The sequence below is a fragment of the Rattus norvegicus genome, chromosome X (assembly GCF_021556685.1).
Source record: "Rattus norvegicus strain SHRSP/BbbUtx chromosome X, alternate assembly SHRSP_T2T, whole genome shotgun sequence".
NCBI classification, from domain to species: Eukaryota; Metazoa; Chordata; class Mammalia; order Rodentia; family Muridae; genus Rattus; species Rattus norvegicus.
In genome coordinates, this window is record NC_141554.1 from 124,536,417 (window position 1) to 124,553,309 (window position 16,893).

The following is a 16,893-nucleotide window of genomic DNA, read 5'->3' on the forward strand; positions in this document are numbered from 1 at the left end:
TTTTGTTTTCTTTCTTTTTTTGCTACATGTCTGTGCGTGTGGTCTGTGTTTGAGTATGCATGTGTGTGGGGGGGGGTACATTTGGGTGGATGGCAGAGGTTGAAGTATATAGTGTCTTCCTTGATTACTCCCACCTCAGTATCAGGGCAAAGGAGAGTCTAGCCTGCCGCTCACTCTCCAGCTCTGGCATTAAAGGCTAGCTGCCAACCCCTCCTGGCTTTTCTATGGGTGCTGGGGATTGGAAATCTGGTCCTCACACTTGCATGCCAGTGTGTTTTGCCCACTAGGCCATTTCCCCAGTCCCTTAACGATTTTCCTATCAATTGAAATGAGCACTTCAAGACAGAATTCTTTTGCCCTATTAGTTTCAAATGAAAATATTTTTTCACGAGCTTGTTATTGTTTTAGAAATGTCTGCTGCTCACAGGACTCTGTGAAAGGGATAACTGGATTATAACTGTACCTGAGTGCTCTCAGTTTGAGCTTGTTTCATGATGATTAAGTTGAAGAGTTTTGACAAAAGATCTGGAGGGGCCGGTTTAGCTAATCCTAAATTTAGCTCTGGAGAAAAATGTGTGGGCTGGATATAAAGATTGTTTGGCTCATTACATTTTAAGAAGATGGGGTGGGGGGCAGCAGGGATTAAATCAGTCTTTGCCAAAATTTTTCAGAATTTAGCCAGTATTCAGCACAAATCTCTTGCATGTAAATAGTGGTGGTAAACTATGCACAGACAAACAGGATTCTATGGGAAAGTAGTGCTCTGGTCTGCAGATGGTTGCATGGCTTGGTTTTAATTACTCTCCTTTTTCTTCTGTTACCCTCCCTCAATTACAATTTAAAGGGTGGGGTACAGCCAGATTAGGTCTCTGAAAAATAGGTGCAATTCTTGTTCCATAGAGGCCTGCTCCCAGGTAACCTGTTGGCATACCAGAGGCCTAGGTATCTCAAAAGATAAAACCTAGCATCCTTCCAAACTCCAGCATTTATCAGGGACTATGCTCAGGGTTACCATGACTCCAAAGGTAGTTTCCACAAACTTCAGATAGAAGAATGCTGTCAAGCAGAGAAACTTTCAACATTATTCTGGTATTTTTATAGAAAAAAAAGCTCAACAACAGAATGTCAGTGGCTGATTGCTGATGCCTTGTGACTAAGCATAATCGATGATTGCAAAAGGGAAAAAAAAAGAACAAACTCAAATCTGGCTATCTGAGCTCCACGTTTTAAAGTGTTGGCAGGCCTGTTACCTGACTGGCAGTACTTCGGGTGTTAGTTAGTTCTGCAGCTTTGGGGCAAGAATTGGAGGAGAACCATCCCAAAATGGATATTTGAGTAGTCTAGGTCTGTAAGATGAAAAGGAGTTGAAGGCCTGATTTTTGAGTATCCTAAAACAGCTTCCTGGCTCTAAGGGTTCGGCCAGGAGAGAGACTATAGGGGCTTTAAAATGGAAGCAAAGCAACAGAAATGCGACCCCATTTTAACAAAGGAGCAGGCCCCCAGGAGCAAGCCCTAGAGGCAAGGCTCTCCCACAGGGTCGGCTGGAAGCTACCCACTGTACCCAGGAGACTGAACTGTGTGTCTGTGAACTGCACTACGCTCAGAGCGAGCCGTGAAACCGCGGAACAGGCCCAGCAGGTAGAACCGAGAGGTGGGCTGGGCTCCGTGGCCCACAATGACAGAGCTTTTGAGGGAGAAAGGCCAAGACCCCAGGCTAAGGAGCCTAAGCTGAGGTCGAGACTGCGGGAGCCAGCCCCAGCCAGTCCGAGCAGGGCGGGGCGCTTAGGTGGCCGCGAAGGCGTGGCGTAGAGGCTCCGCCCCTCGAGGCCCCGCCCCCTCTCGAGGCTTTTCTTGCAGAGCCACTGAACGCTGCGCGCCACTGTTCGCTTAGAGGGCGGAGGAAGCCGACTGTTCCGGATCTCTGCATAGCAGGGCCCAACCTTTGCTCCAGAGATCATGGCTGCCGAGGATGTGGTGGCGACTGGCGCCGACCCCAGCGAGCTGGAGGGCGGCGGGCTGCTTCAAGAGATTTTCACGTCGCCTCTCAACCTGCTGCTCCTTGGCCTCTGCATCTTCCTGCTCTACAAGATCGTTCGCGGGGACCAGCCCGGTGCCAGTGGGGACAACGACGACGACGAGCCGCCCCCGCTGCCCCGCCTCAAGCCGCGTGACTTCACCCCTGCCGAACTAAGGCGATACGATGGAGTCCAGGACCCGCGCATTCTTATGGCCATCAACGGCAAGGTGTTCGACGTGACCAAAGGCCGCAAGTTCTATGGGCCGGGTACGGAGGCAGGGCCAGGGGGTCGTGGAGACAAAAGAGGGGACCCTGGCGTGGGAGCGGGGCGGGAGAGAGACCGAGGGAGGTGGGGCGCCCCCTTGGGAGGGTCGGAGGGAAGGCGGGGAGCTCCGGGAGCGTGCCCGGGGCAAGAGGAGCTGGGGGTGGGAGGTGCTTACGGGGGGATGGGATGCCCGAATGAGGCTGAAGCTTGGAAACCGCGGGTGGGAGGGACAGCAAGGCTCGAAGGCCCGGGATGTTGGTGAAGTTTTCGAAGGTAGCGGGCTTTGGGCTTTGGATTGGGGGTCCTGAAAAGACGGGGAGGTTTCGGGTTTGAAAAAAAAAAAGGAAGGTGTCTCCAGAGAGGCCCAGACACTTGAGAAGACGTGGAGGCCGATGACGCCGAAGGAGCCATGGTGGAATGTAAGGGTGTGCAAAGAGAGAAAGTGGAGAAGGGGATTAGTGTCAGGTAAAGAAGCATTGTTCCTGGTGGAGAATGTGTGTGTGTGTGTGTGTGTGTGTGTGTGTGTGTGTGTGTGTGTGTTACACTGTGCATGCGCAGTGAGTGTGTTTGGTGTACACCGTTTGGTGGGGGGGGTGCTTGGAATGTGACATGTGTTAGGTATGCCTTTGGTATGTGTTATATGCTTGTTATGTGGAGTGCACTGAGGCTGGATGATGACCAAGCAAACAAGCTTGATGGAGGGAAGGAGACTAGTTGAGGATGCATTAAGAAGAGCAGAGTGTGATGGACCATGGTAAGATGGTGAGATGGTCAGAAACATCATATTTAGTGTTGGGTTAGGGTGGGGAGACTGGGAGGTGGAAAAAAATAAAATGAAATTAAACCAGGGGCCGGGTTGGAAGGGAGGGTTGAGAGGGTCCTAAGAAACAATAGGGTAAGGCCATGAAGCCCGATGGGTGGGGGGATTTCAGGAAAAGCCAACCAGGGGATAAACAAGGCATGGACCACTAGTGAACTGTGGGAAAGGATCCCTAAAGATGTTTTTCCAAACTGGATTGCCTATCACAATCACCTACCTGATGCTTGTGAAAAGATACACATTCTTGGCCTGACCAGCCATAGTCACACTTACCTCTCTGGGGGAGGGGAGAGAGCTAAAAAATAATCTATGTTTTAGTACTCTCCTGTGGGGAAATCAGCCAGGTTTGGAAAGCCCTGCTTTCTAGAACATTTAGAGGGGAAGAAGAGGTTTTCGCTCTTCCAATATGGATTCCTCTAAGCACTAGGAACTCAGGGGGTGTGTTCACATGCTCATTGGTCTGAGAGGGAAGGCTAGTCAGCACTAATCCAAACCAGACATACCCACTCCATTAAGTCTCCAAAGTCCAGCCAATCAAAATCACATGTGCAGAAGGCTTTTAGCGAACACTCGCCCTTCATTTCTGCTTTCAGACATTTTAGAAAATCTATTTTCTGTAGGCATGTAACTGCAAAACAATGGGAAAACTGCTTGTCACTGCACTCGCACATTATCCATAAATAATCGTGTAAATACCCATAATTATTAAGCTAAACTCTAAGGTAATCAACACAAAGGCATGAGGCATCGGCATATGGTTGTAGTTTGCAAAGTCATCACACGGATCCTCGGTGCTTTCAGAGAGCACGGCTGGAGGCCATTCCATTCTAACCAGGTAGGTTATAGTTTGCAGAGTCATCCTGAGGGACATGGCTGTGTATACAGGGATAGCTCCAACTAGGAGTCAACCTGCACTCTACATTCAAGCCTAGATGTTGTCTGTCACTGACCAGCTGTGTGATCTGGCGCAACACATTGCTGTCTCAAGGCCTCACTTCTGGGAAAATAAAAAGGCAAGCACACCCCAATGTGAGGAGCCCGAGTTGCTACTCTCCATTATTGAAAGGGCTCAGGAACACTAATGACATCATAGTGGAAATATTTTCTGGTACAGAGCACACCTAAAATCAAGTCATTTGGGTGTCTAGTACTATGTGCACAGCACCATTGTGGGTGCTATGGAGTAACAGTGTGAGTTTAACAACATAGAGCTCTGTTCACCAAGCATCTAATTAATATGCTTTGTAGTGAACAAAATCTATTCTCTAAAGACTTAATATTTGCCTTCGATCTTGTTTAAGTAGGCATTACCAGTCCAGGAACTGTAATTTCTAAAATGGTTAAGAGTCCAAACCAAAACAGTTTGCTTGTTTCCAAAAGCACGAGGTGCTACTCTTTCTGTTAGCAGTATACATTTAGTGAAAAGCCTGTGAATGCGTTTCTTTTTAAATCTTCTCTAGTGGCAGTATGCAATGAGGAATGAAAACAGCCCCCATTTTAGAATCTTAGTTGCATTTACAAGTTGATCCCAAGGGCTTGAAGTATGTCTCAGCAGTAGGGTGCTTTCCTAGAATATGCAAAGACTGAGTCCTACAGAAAAGGGATCATAAAATTGAATATGTTAGAAAAGCAGTTGGGTGGACTAAAGTTTCAGATCACCAGATAGTAACCAAATACCAGGCACTCTGCTAGTTGACATAATGATTTTAAGGTCAGAGTTGCTCTCCAGCCTACTTTTGGGAAAACGAGGCATTGTTTAAAGTACCCTGAATTCTTTTCATTTGCTTGTGCCATATTTAACTAACACTAAATAAACACTTTAGGTGAATTCAGAATGATCCACTGCTCTCAGACAAAACCTTGCTATGATGTTATACGTACATAATAGCATTTTCCAGGTTTTATGAGATTACTTGAAGGCACCGATTGCAGCCTTTTTCAGGGAAGATTTTAGTGTTTTCACCACTGTTGGTTCTTATTTGTATGCTTATACTTAAAAAAAAAAAAACAGTTCAAACCTGATCTCCCTTGTTCTTATTGATTGACAGTAAAGGTTATATAACGTGGGTAGGTTTTTGAACCACTGACATTTGTAAAATCATTGCTCCTACAGAAGCCTTACGGTTCATGTCTTGAAACCAAAGATCATTTAAAGCACATCAGAATGTGTTGCTAAGGAAATGTTTTCATTTACACATTAGTGTTTAAGAAACCGTAACTTTTGACTGCCTTGGCTAAAGCACCTAGAATAGAGCTAACCTGTAGATACAAAGTCTGAGCTGAATTCTAAACCTTGATGATTATACACTCAAGGCCACCCCCGAATGAATCACTTATGCTTATATTAGCTATGTGCAGGACATAGGAGATTTCAAATGCTACACGTTTTAATTTCATTTTACTTATTGAAGTGACAGGAAGTCTGTCAACATCCTTTATGTAATGATCAAAGCATCAGTATACATGTAGCTTAAGAATGGAATAGGAAACCAGGAAGTGATATTCATTTAATCCCAGCACCCAGGAGGCAGAGGCAGAGGCAGATGGACCTCTGTGAATTTGAGGACAGCCAGAGCTACACGGAAATCCTGTCTCAAAAAACCCACCAAACAAAAAATAATTAAAAGGAGGCTTTCAGTGTTGAAAGCAAGGAAGCCATCTTTTGCATGTGAGACACAGAGGTGTATATATCTAGTAAATATCTTTGGTTTCATTTTGTCTTTGAAGAGGGGCCATACGGGGTCTTTGCTGGAAGAGATGCATCCAGGGGCCTTGCCACATTTTGCCTGGACAAAGAAGCACTGAAGGATGAGTATGATGACCTTTCTGACCTCACTCCTGCCCAGCAGGAGACCCTGAATGACTGGGACTCTCAGTTCACCTGTAAGCATTTCATTATATTTTGCCTGGATCAAATTTACACCAGTAGTGCAGGTTTATGATCAAACACTAGTTATTACTAAGCACCCTGAAATTGGGCGCGTTTTGATTAGGTTCCTGAATCTTGGAGGGGTCAAGTTCGTGGCATAAAGGAATGGAGGCAGTGCTGAGTCACTTGCTGTGATGGCGTATCGAGTTTAGCTTGTCCTCTACACATACGAGCTTTTGATCTTGATGTGTGCATTTTTGCATGAAGGTATATAGATTCTATACTACTAGCATTTGAGCATGTAGGGGAAAGGACAGTGGCCCTTTTGCCTACAGGAAGAAGGATTTTCATAAGCCCTCTCGTCCCACTTACTGTTTAAAAGCAGCCCACAGCTCTCTTGAAGAATGGGAAACCTGTGTTCTGCCAAACAGCTTCTCATTGACTCTGATGTAGCCTAACTATAAATTAGGCCTCATCTATAAATGCTGCTTATAATCTGACCAGCAAACAATGGTGTCTGCATTGTTTGTTTTTTTTGTTTGTTTTTTTTTTCCGGAGCTGGGGACCGAACCCAGGGCCTTGTGCTTCCTAGGTAAGCGCTCTACCACTGAGCTAAATCCCCAGCCCCAATCTGCATTGTTTTTTAAAGAAAAAAGAAGCACTTGTTTCAGGCTTTTATGTATGTAAGGGAGGGAGGGTAAAGTGTTTACAGTTGAGATGGAAATAAGGGGTGAGGGGTTGGGGATTTAGCTCAGTGGTAGAGCGCTTGCCTAGGAAGCGCAAGGCCTTGGGTTCGGTCCCCAGCTCCGGAAAAAAAGAACCAAAAAAAAAAAAAAATAAGGGGTGAAATTCAGATCATGGAAATGCAAGAACAGGCTTCAGCCAGCCCCAAGTCCCAAGGGTTAAACGATCATTTTAAGATTACTTCCCTGACATAGATTTGAACTATAATAATCTTTTCCAGATTTTATGAAATGTATGTGAAGACCATGCCCACTTGGTTTAAGGAAAATGTTTTGGTGTGGAGGGGAAGCTTTTAATTTACCGATCCCCTCAATCAGTTAAATCGTGCACTCTGTTTTGGCTCCATCCAACTATCTTTTTCAGAATAGCCCGAGAGAGTTCTTGGTTAATGAGTAGCCAGATGTGACACTACCTTTTGAGTTTGGATCTTGAACAGACCAAGTACAAGTACAGCTTTCAAGCCAGGACGCAAATCTTTGGACTTTGAGAACAGCCTAGCTACCTAACATAGTCACTAACATTTGCCCAAGATGCCTGTGTAGTCATAATCTTCTGTACGAGACTAGTGAGTTATGATTTATAATCCACAAAGCTCTGTGCTCTAGAGCTTTCTGGCATCAGTGGGGAAAAAGTCATTCTTATTCTTTTGCCCACTACTCCTTTTGCCTAACCCAACCTGTTATGACACCCCAGCTATACTCAGATCATTGTGGAGTCCACTTAAGCAGGCTTCCCAGGTGCCGCTTGGCTTTTATTTATCTCGCAGTCCCAAGCCACCACCCCCCAACACACAAATACACTCTATACTATGTTCAAATAGGGAAGTTTCGGTTGCTCCCAGCGATTATTTCACAGAAAAGCAGCTTTAGTTACCTGTTTAGACAGGTTCCTTACTCCTCTCATTCCTCCCCATTTCAAAAAGGAAATGTGCATTAACCCTGGATTCACTTGGTTATAATGGAGCTTGCTAATCCTGACTTCACACCTCTTGGCTACATCTTCAGTCCCTTCCTAGTCCCTTGCCATTCCTTTAATTACTCATAGCTTTTTCCCACACTGGGGAACATGTCTGTCTCCTGCTGTCCTGCCTATGTACTTAACAGACCCCGACCCCTGTCATGGACTAACAGATACTCCAAGTTGCCCCTAAGCACTGCTTCAGCTTTCTATCCCTCCCGGATCCTTGTCTGGTACTAATTTCTCAATTCTGTCTCCTGCTCTGGCTCTCCTTTCATGTGGCCTTCTAGGGTGGCTCCTTTTTTGCAGTCCTCATTTTGGTTCGCACGCTGTCCAGATGCTGCTTCATTAATGGATCTTTCCAGGTTTCTTTGAAGCTGTCCCATATCCTTTTACTTTAATTCTAATGGTCTTACCCAACTCCTCTCTGTGGTTCCTTCATATCTGACTCTGCATACCAGGCCTCCTGGTCACCCTGCTCAACTGCTCTTACTGAATTCTGCCCTACATAGCTGGGTGATAACATTGCTGGAGTGCTATTTTGCTGTGTCATTCTTTCTCTTACAAACTTTCAGTACCTTTGCCACCTATAGGTGAAGTTCAGATTTCTCAGGATGGCTTTTCAGGTCTTTCCTAATATTCCCACACACTGATTAGCCAGACTTACCTCCTACTATTTCCAAATGCCAGTTCTGCTCCTGACAACATGTTCTCACTGTTTCCCAGATATGCCCTGTCTTGTCTGTGTGCCTTTGAATGTGTTCTCATTTTTCTGGAAATACCTTTCACCCAAATTCTGTCCATACATTTCCCAAAGCATATCTTTATTCCATGTATCCCCCCACCCCCAATTCATAGCAAGATCTTACTATAAATACTTCCTACATGGTTACTACTTTGTATTTTTGTCTTTTGAACAAAATTCTTAATTCCATTTTTGGCAAAGAGTATGATATAATAATCCCTTTATATCTATCCAGAAGCCTAAGACATTGCTGAGTATAATGTGTGGACCTCTCATAAATGCTTTAAAATGAAATGTTGTGATTTTTTTTTTGTAAGTCATGAGAATGACCGATTGTCTTTTCCTTTTCCTTTACCTCCAGTCAAGTACCATCACGTGGGAAAACTGCTGAAGGAAGGGGAAGAGCCGACTGTGTACTCGGATGATGAAGAACCAAAAGATGAGGCTGCTCGGAAGAGTGACTGAAGCAGTCAGTGGAGCATATCTATTTTTGTATTTTGCAAAATCATTTGTAACATTCCAGTCTGTCTTTACAACATGGTGATTTCAATATTTAGAGAAGTTTTGAACTTGTAAGTTTTTTAAGTAACATCACTAGTGACACCGATAAAATCAACTCGTCTTAGAATGCATGATGTGTTTGTACGTCACAAATCCAGAAAGTGAACTTCAGTGCTCTAATGCAAATGGTAAAGCTGTTTCTCTTCTATCTGTAGTTAAAACTGAATTACAATTTTATTTTCCTGAGAGGGAAAACTTGGGTTATCCACAAACTGGCCAAAATGGCAAGTGCACACACACACAGTGGCCAAAATGGTCAATGTACTAAGAATGAAGAGAGAAGGTCTTAGCCATGCTATAGTCTGAAAACAAGCCCATTTTACCCAACAGACTTAACTGCATGATTTTTGTTTTATCTACCTCTAAAGCAAAACTGCAGTGTTCCAAAGTCTGTGGTATTGATTCAAAACAGAAGTCCAGTAACAAAATGAAAACTCAATAATGGGTTTAGTTGGGGCAAACACATTGCCTGTGTTCATGGACTGATTTATCATCCCTGTCCCCACGTGGACACTCCCACACACAGTAACTCTCACACACCTGGTAATTGGCAGTTGGAACTACAACAGAATCTGAAAATTCAAGGTAGAACTTTGCAAAAGAAAAATCTGTTGCTTGTAGCAGGGCAATGGTTATGTGGTTATTGGCCAAATGTAAAATTTGAGAGCAATATACAGGACAGGAACAGGTGTGCGCTTTTCAAAAGCTTCCACTGACATCTCTGAAGAATGAGAAAACACTACATGGCACTAGCTGGGTGATTTTGAAAGGAAAATACATTCCTAAGGTAACAGTTAAATCCTTCTGTTGTTACAAAACTCGTAGTCGCTTCAAAAATAGTAGTCAGGTGTCTAGGTCTTGGATAATACTCTTGGTTAATACTAAACCTAGCTTAAGTAGACTCTGCAGTTGTATACATTTGTAAAAGTATTATCTGAACAACTAGTGAGGTTTCAGACTCTTGTAATTGTAGTTAAATAGTCATTGTATTTTCTTGTGAGCTGTGTTTAATGGTTTTACCTCAAATCAGAAAAAAAATGAAGTGCTTGGGTCAGTTAATAAAACGGTTTTGCCCAATATAGAGGCTAACTTGCTTTAATTTTTTTTAAACCTAAGAACTGGGGATGGGAGTAGTGCGGTACCATGGCTGATTCCAGTCATGACATGGCTGGTGCACTCAGGAACACACAGCAAGATGAAGCCAGCCAAACTCCAAGCCCCAACTGAAGAGCAGTTTATAATCCCAACTTGCTGAGGAGCTTTTGGTAGTGGATGGCAGCTACAGTGGGGCTCGTCAGTTTTCTTTGAACGTGGCTGCTAGTATGTTCCTCATGCTCCAGTACCTTGTACCTGTGTGCACATACAGGTAGCAATAATTACATGTAGTGGGGTAGCTTTTTAAAGACTACTGGGGACATGCTGGGAGGGTTCAGGAGAGCCAAAGTTTAGATATGATCATGACACATGGTATATATGTGTAAAATTCGCAGAAGAATAAGTTTAATATTCTTAATCAGATTTTGTCATTTGACTGTAGCTTAAAATGGAGTTTAACTTTTGGGTGTTCGATTACGTTAAAGGCCTGCCTGGGCTACGTAGTGAGAAGGGGAAAGGGAAGGAAATGGGAAGAAAAGAGGCAACAAGTTGAGAAAGAGAATGCAGAACTACTCTATTGTGAATTGTCAAATTCTGCCTCTGAGTCAACTTTCTAAACTGAAGTCTAACATTGTCATTGAGTGTTAGGAGAGTTTAGGGGGGTTATGGCAGCAGGAGTGTGGCTCTTCCCTATTTTTTATTTGGGAATTTCATACATACAGTGTGTTTTCATTGTACTCACTCCCCGCCTTGTTCTCTCAGACTCAGTCCTATCCCTTCCCAACAATATGTCCTCTCTTGCCATAACCAAGTTCAATTTATGTTGGAAATACACTTATAAGCAAGGGGCCATTCACTAGAATGTGGCCAACCTACCATGGGACACAGAGTGTTTGTTTTTTGATTCAGAACAAGCATTCACTTATTCCTTAATGTTTCTGAAATGAGTTTGTGGAACCCAAAAAGGAACATTTCAGCTCTAAAGTGCCCAGAGTTAAAGGTACAATCTGTCTTCATTAGAATACTTGGAAGCAGTTTACTACTTATTTTATGTACAAATACACTTAACTCTGGAATGATCCATTATGATTCTAAGCTCCCTAGATTAGGCTCCCCATTCTGTACCCATATAGTTTTGGACATCTATAAACTTTAAGTTTCACGCACAACTGAGAAGATGAAATGAATTCCTGTAGTATCAATTTTGCTACCATTTGGCAGCACTGATTACACGTGCTGTGTCAAACAAGGTGGTACACATATGCAGTCTGAGCATTTGGGAGGCTAAGAGGATAAGGAGTTCAAAGCCAGCTTAGGGTACAAGTGAGACCCTGTCTCAAAAACATGCACTGAGTGTTTAGCTCTAAATAGGACCTCACCCCACCCACCACTAAGGTTCAGGGGTCATCACTTAAGAGGAGGCAGAAAGAACATAAAAGCCAGAGGCAAGGGAAAATACTGTGAAATGCTGTCTTCTGGACATGAGATGGCTACTGCAGGGATTCACCGCAGCTGTGGTTACCTGCCCAAGATCAAGCCAGCCACAACCCCAGTGTAAATGGTATAGATGATCCCCCGGCCCTACCCTATACTGAGGAACCATTGGCAGAGATTGTTGCTTGGGAGAGGGGGAATCATTCTTTGCGATGTGGTCACTGATAGGTTTCCCATGCTTCCACACAGGTACATATCCAAGGCACTAACCAGATTTACACTGGGCTATCAGAGAAGGAAGACATTAAGTTGGAAAGGAGTGTTAGGAACACCAGGGAAATGGAGAAGAGACATGGAAGTGGGGGGCAGATAAAACTCTTTCATTGTATACATGTATGAAATTCTCAAAAATAAGTTTTAGATGTACCTAAAGAAGGATGATTTTTGAGTCTAAATGTGATTTCAGTTTATCCAAAATGAGTAAGAAACTGCTTTCGGTTCCTCTGAACCTGACAGACAGTTCCTATCATAAAGGAGTAGAGTTAAAATACTGATGAGTTGAAAATGTTATGGGTGTGCACTGATCTACACAGTACAGTGATCAGTCAATAGTCACTATTGTCACTACTGACAATTTTATTTTTAAATATATGAAAATTAAATGTGCGTCATTTATCTAACAATGCAAATAAGCAAAGCAGAGCGACATTAGTGTGACATACCCTACTACAGATAGAGACATCCTCCGAAAGTGGAAGTGATCACGTTTATTTTAAAATTAACACATTGAACAGTTTTGCAACAAAAACACATTGATTTGGTTGTGTTTTCAAAATGCCTAGGTTACATGGCTTTCTACCTGAGAAATTCAAACAAATGAACAAAGCACTTAGCAGACTTTTCCTTTACAGGATTAGCAGCACACACAAGGGAAGCATACGGAAACCCGTCTTTAAATCAAACAAGTTCAGGCCCTTTGTTTGAGAAGACAAAAAGAAGATCCGAGTAAACACTTTTCACAACTTAAATAACAACAGTATCAAGAACAAAAGTAGTCATAACAGTGTGTTCCATTACATTCTTTACAAAGCCGCCGAGTGACAAGCACGGAGTAAGCTATTATCTTTCTTGTGGAAGGCCTACACCAAAAGGGTTGACACAGATCTACAATGCATTGCCACAGACAGGTACAACACTCCAGGGGTCAGCGAAAGCAGTATTTTTACTTGGAAACCCTAGGTGAGCATTAAGCAAACAAATCCAACAGGACAAAGGTGCTGCATCAAAATGACTTAGCACTGTGTCTATTACAGGGAGCAAAGACCCAAAGTTCTGCACATGCTGCTTAAATCTGCAATTTTCTTTTCTTACTGAGCAAAAATGCCTAAAATCTTTCAAGAAAAATTGATCAAATGAGGGAAGAAACTGAGTGGGGTTTTTTTTTTGTTGTTGTTTGTTCGTTTGTTTCAAAACAGTCAGCTGCTTTCTATTACAAACCCATAATGTTTTCTGTTTCAATAGAATAACATGTGGGGAGGGAAAGGAGGCAGATTTTTATTGGAGGAGAATAATGTGTTGCCAGAAAACTCTCTGACAAGATCTGAGCTGTTAGTGATTTCAGAGGCTACTTCGGGCAACATTACTTTGAACAGGAATAGTCACTGCTAGTCCTCAAAAAGAAAACAAAAAAAGGCACTGTCACCACAGGAGCGATCTTTCGGAGTCACTAAGTCAAACCTAGTTTAAGAGTGAAACCAACTACTGGCTTCAAAGGGAGATTGTTCCTTTCTTAGTAATCATGTGGCTCTGTTCCATTCCTTTCTGAACTTCCAAGTGATTGAACGATCTCTTCATAGGAAGACGCAGATCAATGAAACAACCTGTGGCTTTTACTTCAGGTACATCCTAGTCATAACCACCGCAGACACCAGGTTGCTCAAGAGGCGGTTTAGGGGCACACAGTGTGTGACAGGATCGTAAGTAACCCCACAGACTGACATCCTACCTGCCTCTGCTAGCAGATGCTTTCCTGCAGAACGTCAAATTGAGACTGAACTGAAGTCGCCATGAGAATGCTAGCCTTCGCCAATTCTGTGAACTGGAAACAGCTATTCCTGTTGTTGCAGACAAGTCTCTGAACTTCACTACTCGCCAAATGCCAGGTCAGGTACAGCGTGGCTGGGAAAATGAAGGTCAACACGCTGCCCTGAGGTCTTGAATCCAATGTAAGGCAGAGTTGTCCAGGCTTTCTACAGAGCATGCGCTGTGCTAAGGGGTTAGTCTGAAGGAATCTACAAATATCTCGATTTAAAAACACATTTTAGAAGTCCAAAACGAGTCAGCAAAAAGATAAATCACTTATTTAACATCGTTTACAAATTCCGCAAACAGTTTTTCCACAGCTAGAAAACTGTGGCCTTTTCCTTCAAGTCTTCCTAACGCCATGGCATTGTTAAGGATTGAGGAGGCACTTGTTACTGTTCTATAAAAGTCAGTGTGGGGGATAGTCAGTGACTTTTTACAAACTGATGTCACCCAACCCTGAGTGAAAGGATTACATAGCCTGAAATAGAATACTGTCACAACTTTTCTTCCCAAGTGCCGTTACTGATGTGCCAGGATGTTTTTGATATTTCCTTTGCAAATCCCCCTGATTTTATAAATTCAATCCTGGTGCTTTGATGGAAAGATATGGGGTCCACAAAACAAACAAGAAAACTTCTAACGGTCCCAGCTAGTTAACCATTAAAGGGCAATCGGCCCCTTTTAGATTCTTCCTCTAGAACTGTCTGTAAATGAATGACTCCTTCAATACTATAAATATATCCATTTCCTTCTAGTGGGTCTTCATGAAATTCTAAAGTCATAAAATGTATTATATGTTCTAACCTCCAGAGCTCTTCTTTATCTAGAATTATTATGAAGTAAAATTTAGCAAGGTTTGTTACCATACATAGTGCTTCGGACAAAAGATGCCTATGTGTCCACTATTGTCCCTTTGAAGATAGATGCCAGATGATGTTATGACAGCAAAAGAGCCATTGAAGGCCAAATCAGCCATCTTAATGCTAATCTGCTCCTTTACTGGCACCAAATTAAAGCTTAAAGTAAAATGTGTCCTTGGATCAAGAAGTTTTGCAATTATGTTGTTTCACCAAGCTTTAGAATCTAAGGTTTTCTAGGTCGAAAGCTTGCTGACATACATACCTGCAGTCACTCTGACACACACTTTCAGCTTTGGCAAGAGGAACAAGCTTTTGCACTTGACTCTCTTCTAGTTCTTGCTCTGTGGTTGCTAACAACATAGCTATATTTGGTTTGAAGTTTTCCTTTTTGTCAACTGTTTCTTGTAAATAAGGGTGTTCCTGATCAAAGTGGCCATCAGCACATTTTAAAATACAAGGAGCCAGAGTAGCTGTCTCCTAAGTACCTTCCATACTCAATGTGCTCCTGCTTGTCGTCGTGACTGACATAGTAATTATCAGGATCGAGCATGTAATCTTCAGAACTTTCATATCTTTTAAACCTTCTTACATCCTGGTTATAGTCTGACTTCCATGGATTCTGTCTTTTCCTGGAGAAATATCCCAAACAGAATGCTCTAGCACGTTTTGGCGGCATTAATGGCATAGGAAGGGGCCTGTATTTCACATTTTGGTCAAACACACTGCTACTAAGTCTCCTTCTCTTCCTCGTGGTGTTCTCTGCTTCATCACTGGAACTGGACTCATGGTAGTAACCTTCATCGCACATGTATTTGGGGGCTACTTTTCCCCTAGTTTTGCTTACATTCTTGTCGACTCTAACGGAATCACATTCATCCTCAAGCCACGAATATCTCAGTTCATACTTGGACCTTTTACCTGGTGCCCTAACTTTGTGTTTAGAGTATTTTTCCTCACTGTCATATTTCCACTCTGAACATAAGGTCTGCTGACTCGATCTGGTTTTCTGTTTGCCCCTACCGATTCTGTCAGTACCAAGAGGTCTTTTTTCCGGGGAGCTATTATAGACAGCCACAGACCTTTCCTCCTCTTCGTTCATGCTAAGAGTTTCACTGAAGCACTCAGAATCACTACTAATTTCCTCCAAGAAATCTGCCAGTGGCAAACCTACATCTACTGACCTTAATGATGAGGAAGCTGGACTTTTTCTGGTGTGTTGAGAATCTCGGACTCCATGACTATGGATCTTTTCCACAGGATAGTTCTCTCCCTCAGGCAGAGACAGGTGCTCATCAGATTCACTCGAAATGTCTTTGTAATGGTTTTTTAACTTCTTAGTAAATTCTTTGGCGTAATTCATCTTGCCTGTCTTCTGTGGCGTACTCTCAGGACCTTTCATATACATCTCCGGCCAGCCCTGCTCTTCGTCCAGTTCCTTCTCTTGCAGGCTCTCCACCTCACTCAGACTGTCTGAGTGGGACCTCTGTTTTCTTAAATAGATCTGAAACCCATCCCCCTTAGCGTAGACATCTCTCTGCCACTGACACGTGCTCGGTAGGTGACTTGCTTCAAGACAGAATCGGGCATACTCTGGAGTCTGATAATAGTTTAATAGATAGTCAATAAATTCATCTGTTTCATAGATCTTCTGTTTCCTGCCACGGTTTCTCACAACTTGTCTAGAAGAATGGGATTCATTTGCACTGCATTGGTCTTCCTTTTCAAGGGACTGATCTGGAGTCACTGTACTCTGCAAGGAATCCTGGTCAGAGACCAAACTGTAATCACACCCATCAGTTAACCCTTTTCCAGTTTCCTCTTTCCTAGCTGAATATCTTATTTGTTTCGCTCCGGGGCTGTGTGAGGATTTCTGTAACTGAGTCTTAGTTCTTTTCTTCACTTTTTGTTTTTGTTTACCGTCAGACTTGGGAATCTGATGCCTTGGCATTTCTTTCTGGTCCAGAAGATACTGAGTGTTTGATTCTTCTTCCTCTGGTGATTTCACTGTGGTCCCTGGGGTATGATGAGCGTCAGACTCCATAGTATCAACCTCCTGTGGATTACACTGTGTGGATCCCTTTAAGAGAAAAAGATTTAATGATCTCCCATGAAAACTCAAATGGGGCCAGAAAGATGGCTCAGAAGGTAAAGGTGCCTGCCTCTAAGGCTGAGGATCTGAGTCCCAACCCAGAGACCTATACGAGAGAAAGGACAGACCTGACCTCAGCAAATTGTCCTCTGACCTCCCCACACACTCACACAGTGGCATGTGAGCCATCCCCATTCACACACAAAACAAACAAACAAAAATATACATAATAATTCAAAACAAAAGACAAGGAAATTAAAAATTTCCAAAAACTGGGCTGGTACTGCTCTGAAAAAAAAAAAAAACCAACCCAGGATGGGTCCAAATTAGGAGTAATACTGTATGAGGAAAC

At 43.1% G+C, this 16,893-nt stretch overlaps 2 protein-coding genes across 6 annotated transcripts in view; one reads left to right on the top strand and one right to left on the bottom strand.

Moving 5' to 3' along the window:
• Positions 1-1,856: 1,856 nt before the first annotated feature.
• On the top strand, positions 1,857-10,057 carry Pgrmc1 (progesterone receptor membrane component 1). Its single transcript, NM_021766.2, is given in 3 exon segments — positions 1,857-2,284; positions 5,830-5,985; positions 8,779-10,057. Coding segments are annotated over 3 exon segments (588 nt in total). The 5' UTR covers positions 1,857-1,956; the 3' UTR covers positions 8,883-10,057.
• A 2,202-nt stretch (positions 10,058-12,259) lies between these two features.
• Akap17b (A kinase (PRKA) anchor protein 17B) overlaps positions 12,260-16,893 on the bottom strand; it is a 38,254-nt gene continuing 33,620 nt past the window's right edge. For all 5 annotated transcript variants that reach the window (XM_087599778.1, XM_087599776.1, XM_087599775.1 and 2 more), the window contains 1 exon segment: positions 12,260-16,529. In XM_087599778.1, the coding sequence (XP_087455904.1) occupies positions 14,889-16,529 (1,641 nt within the window). In that variant the 3' untranslated portion in view covers positions 12,260-14,888.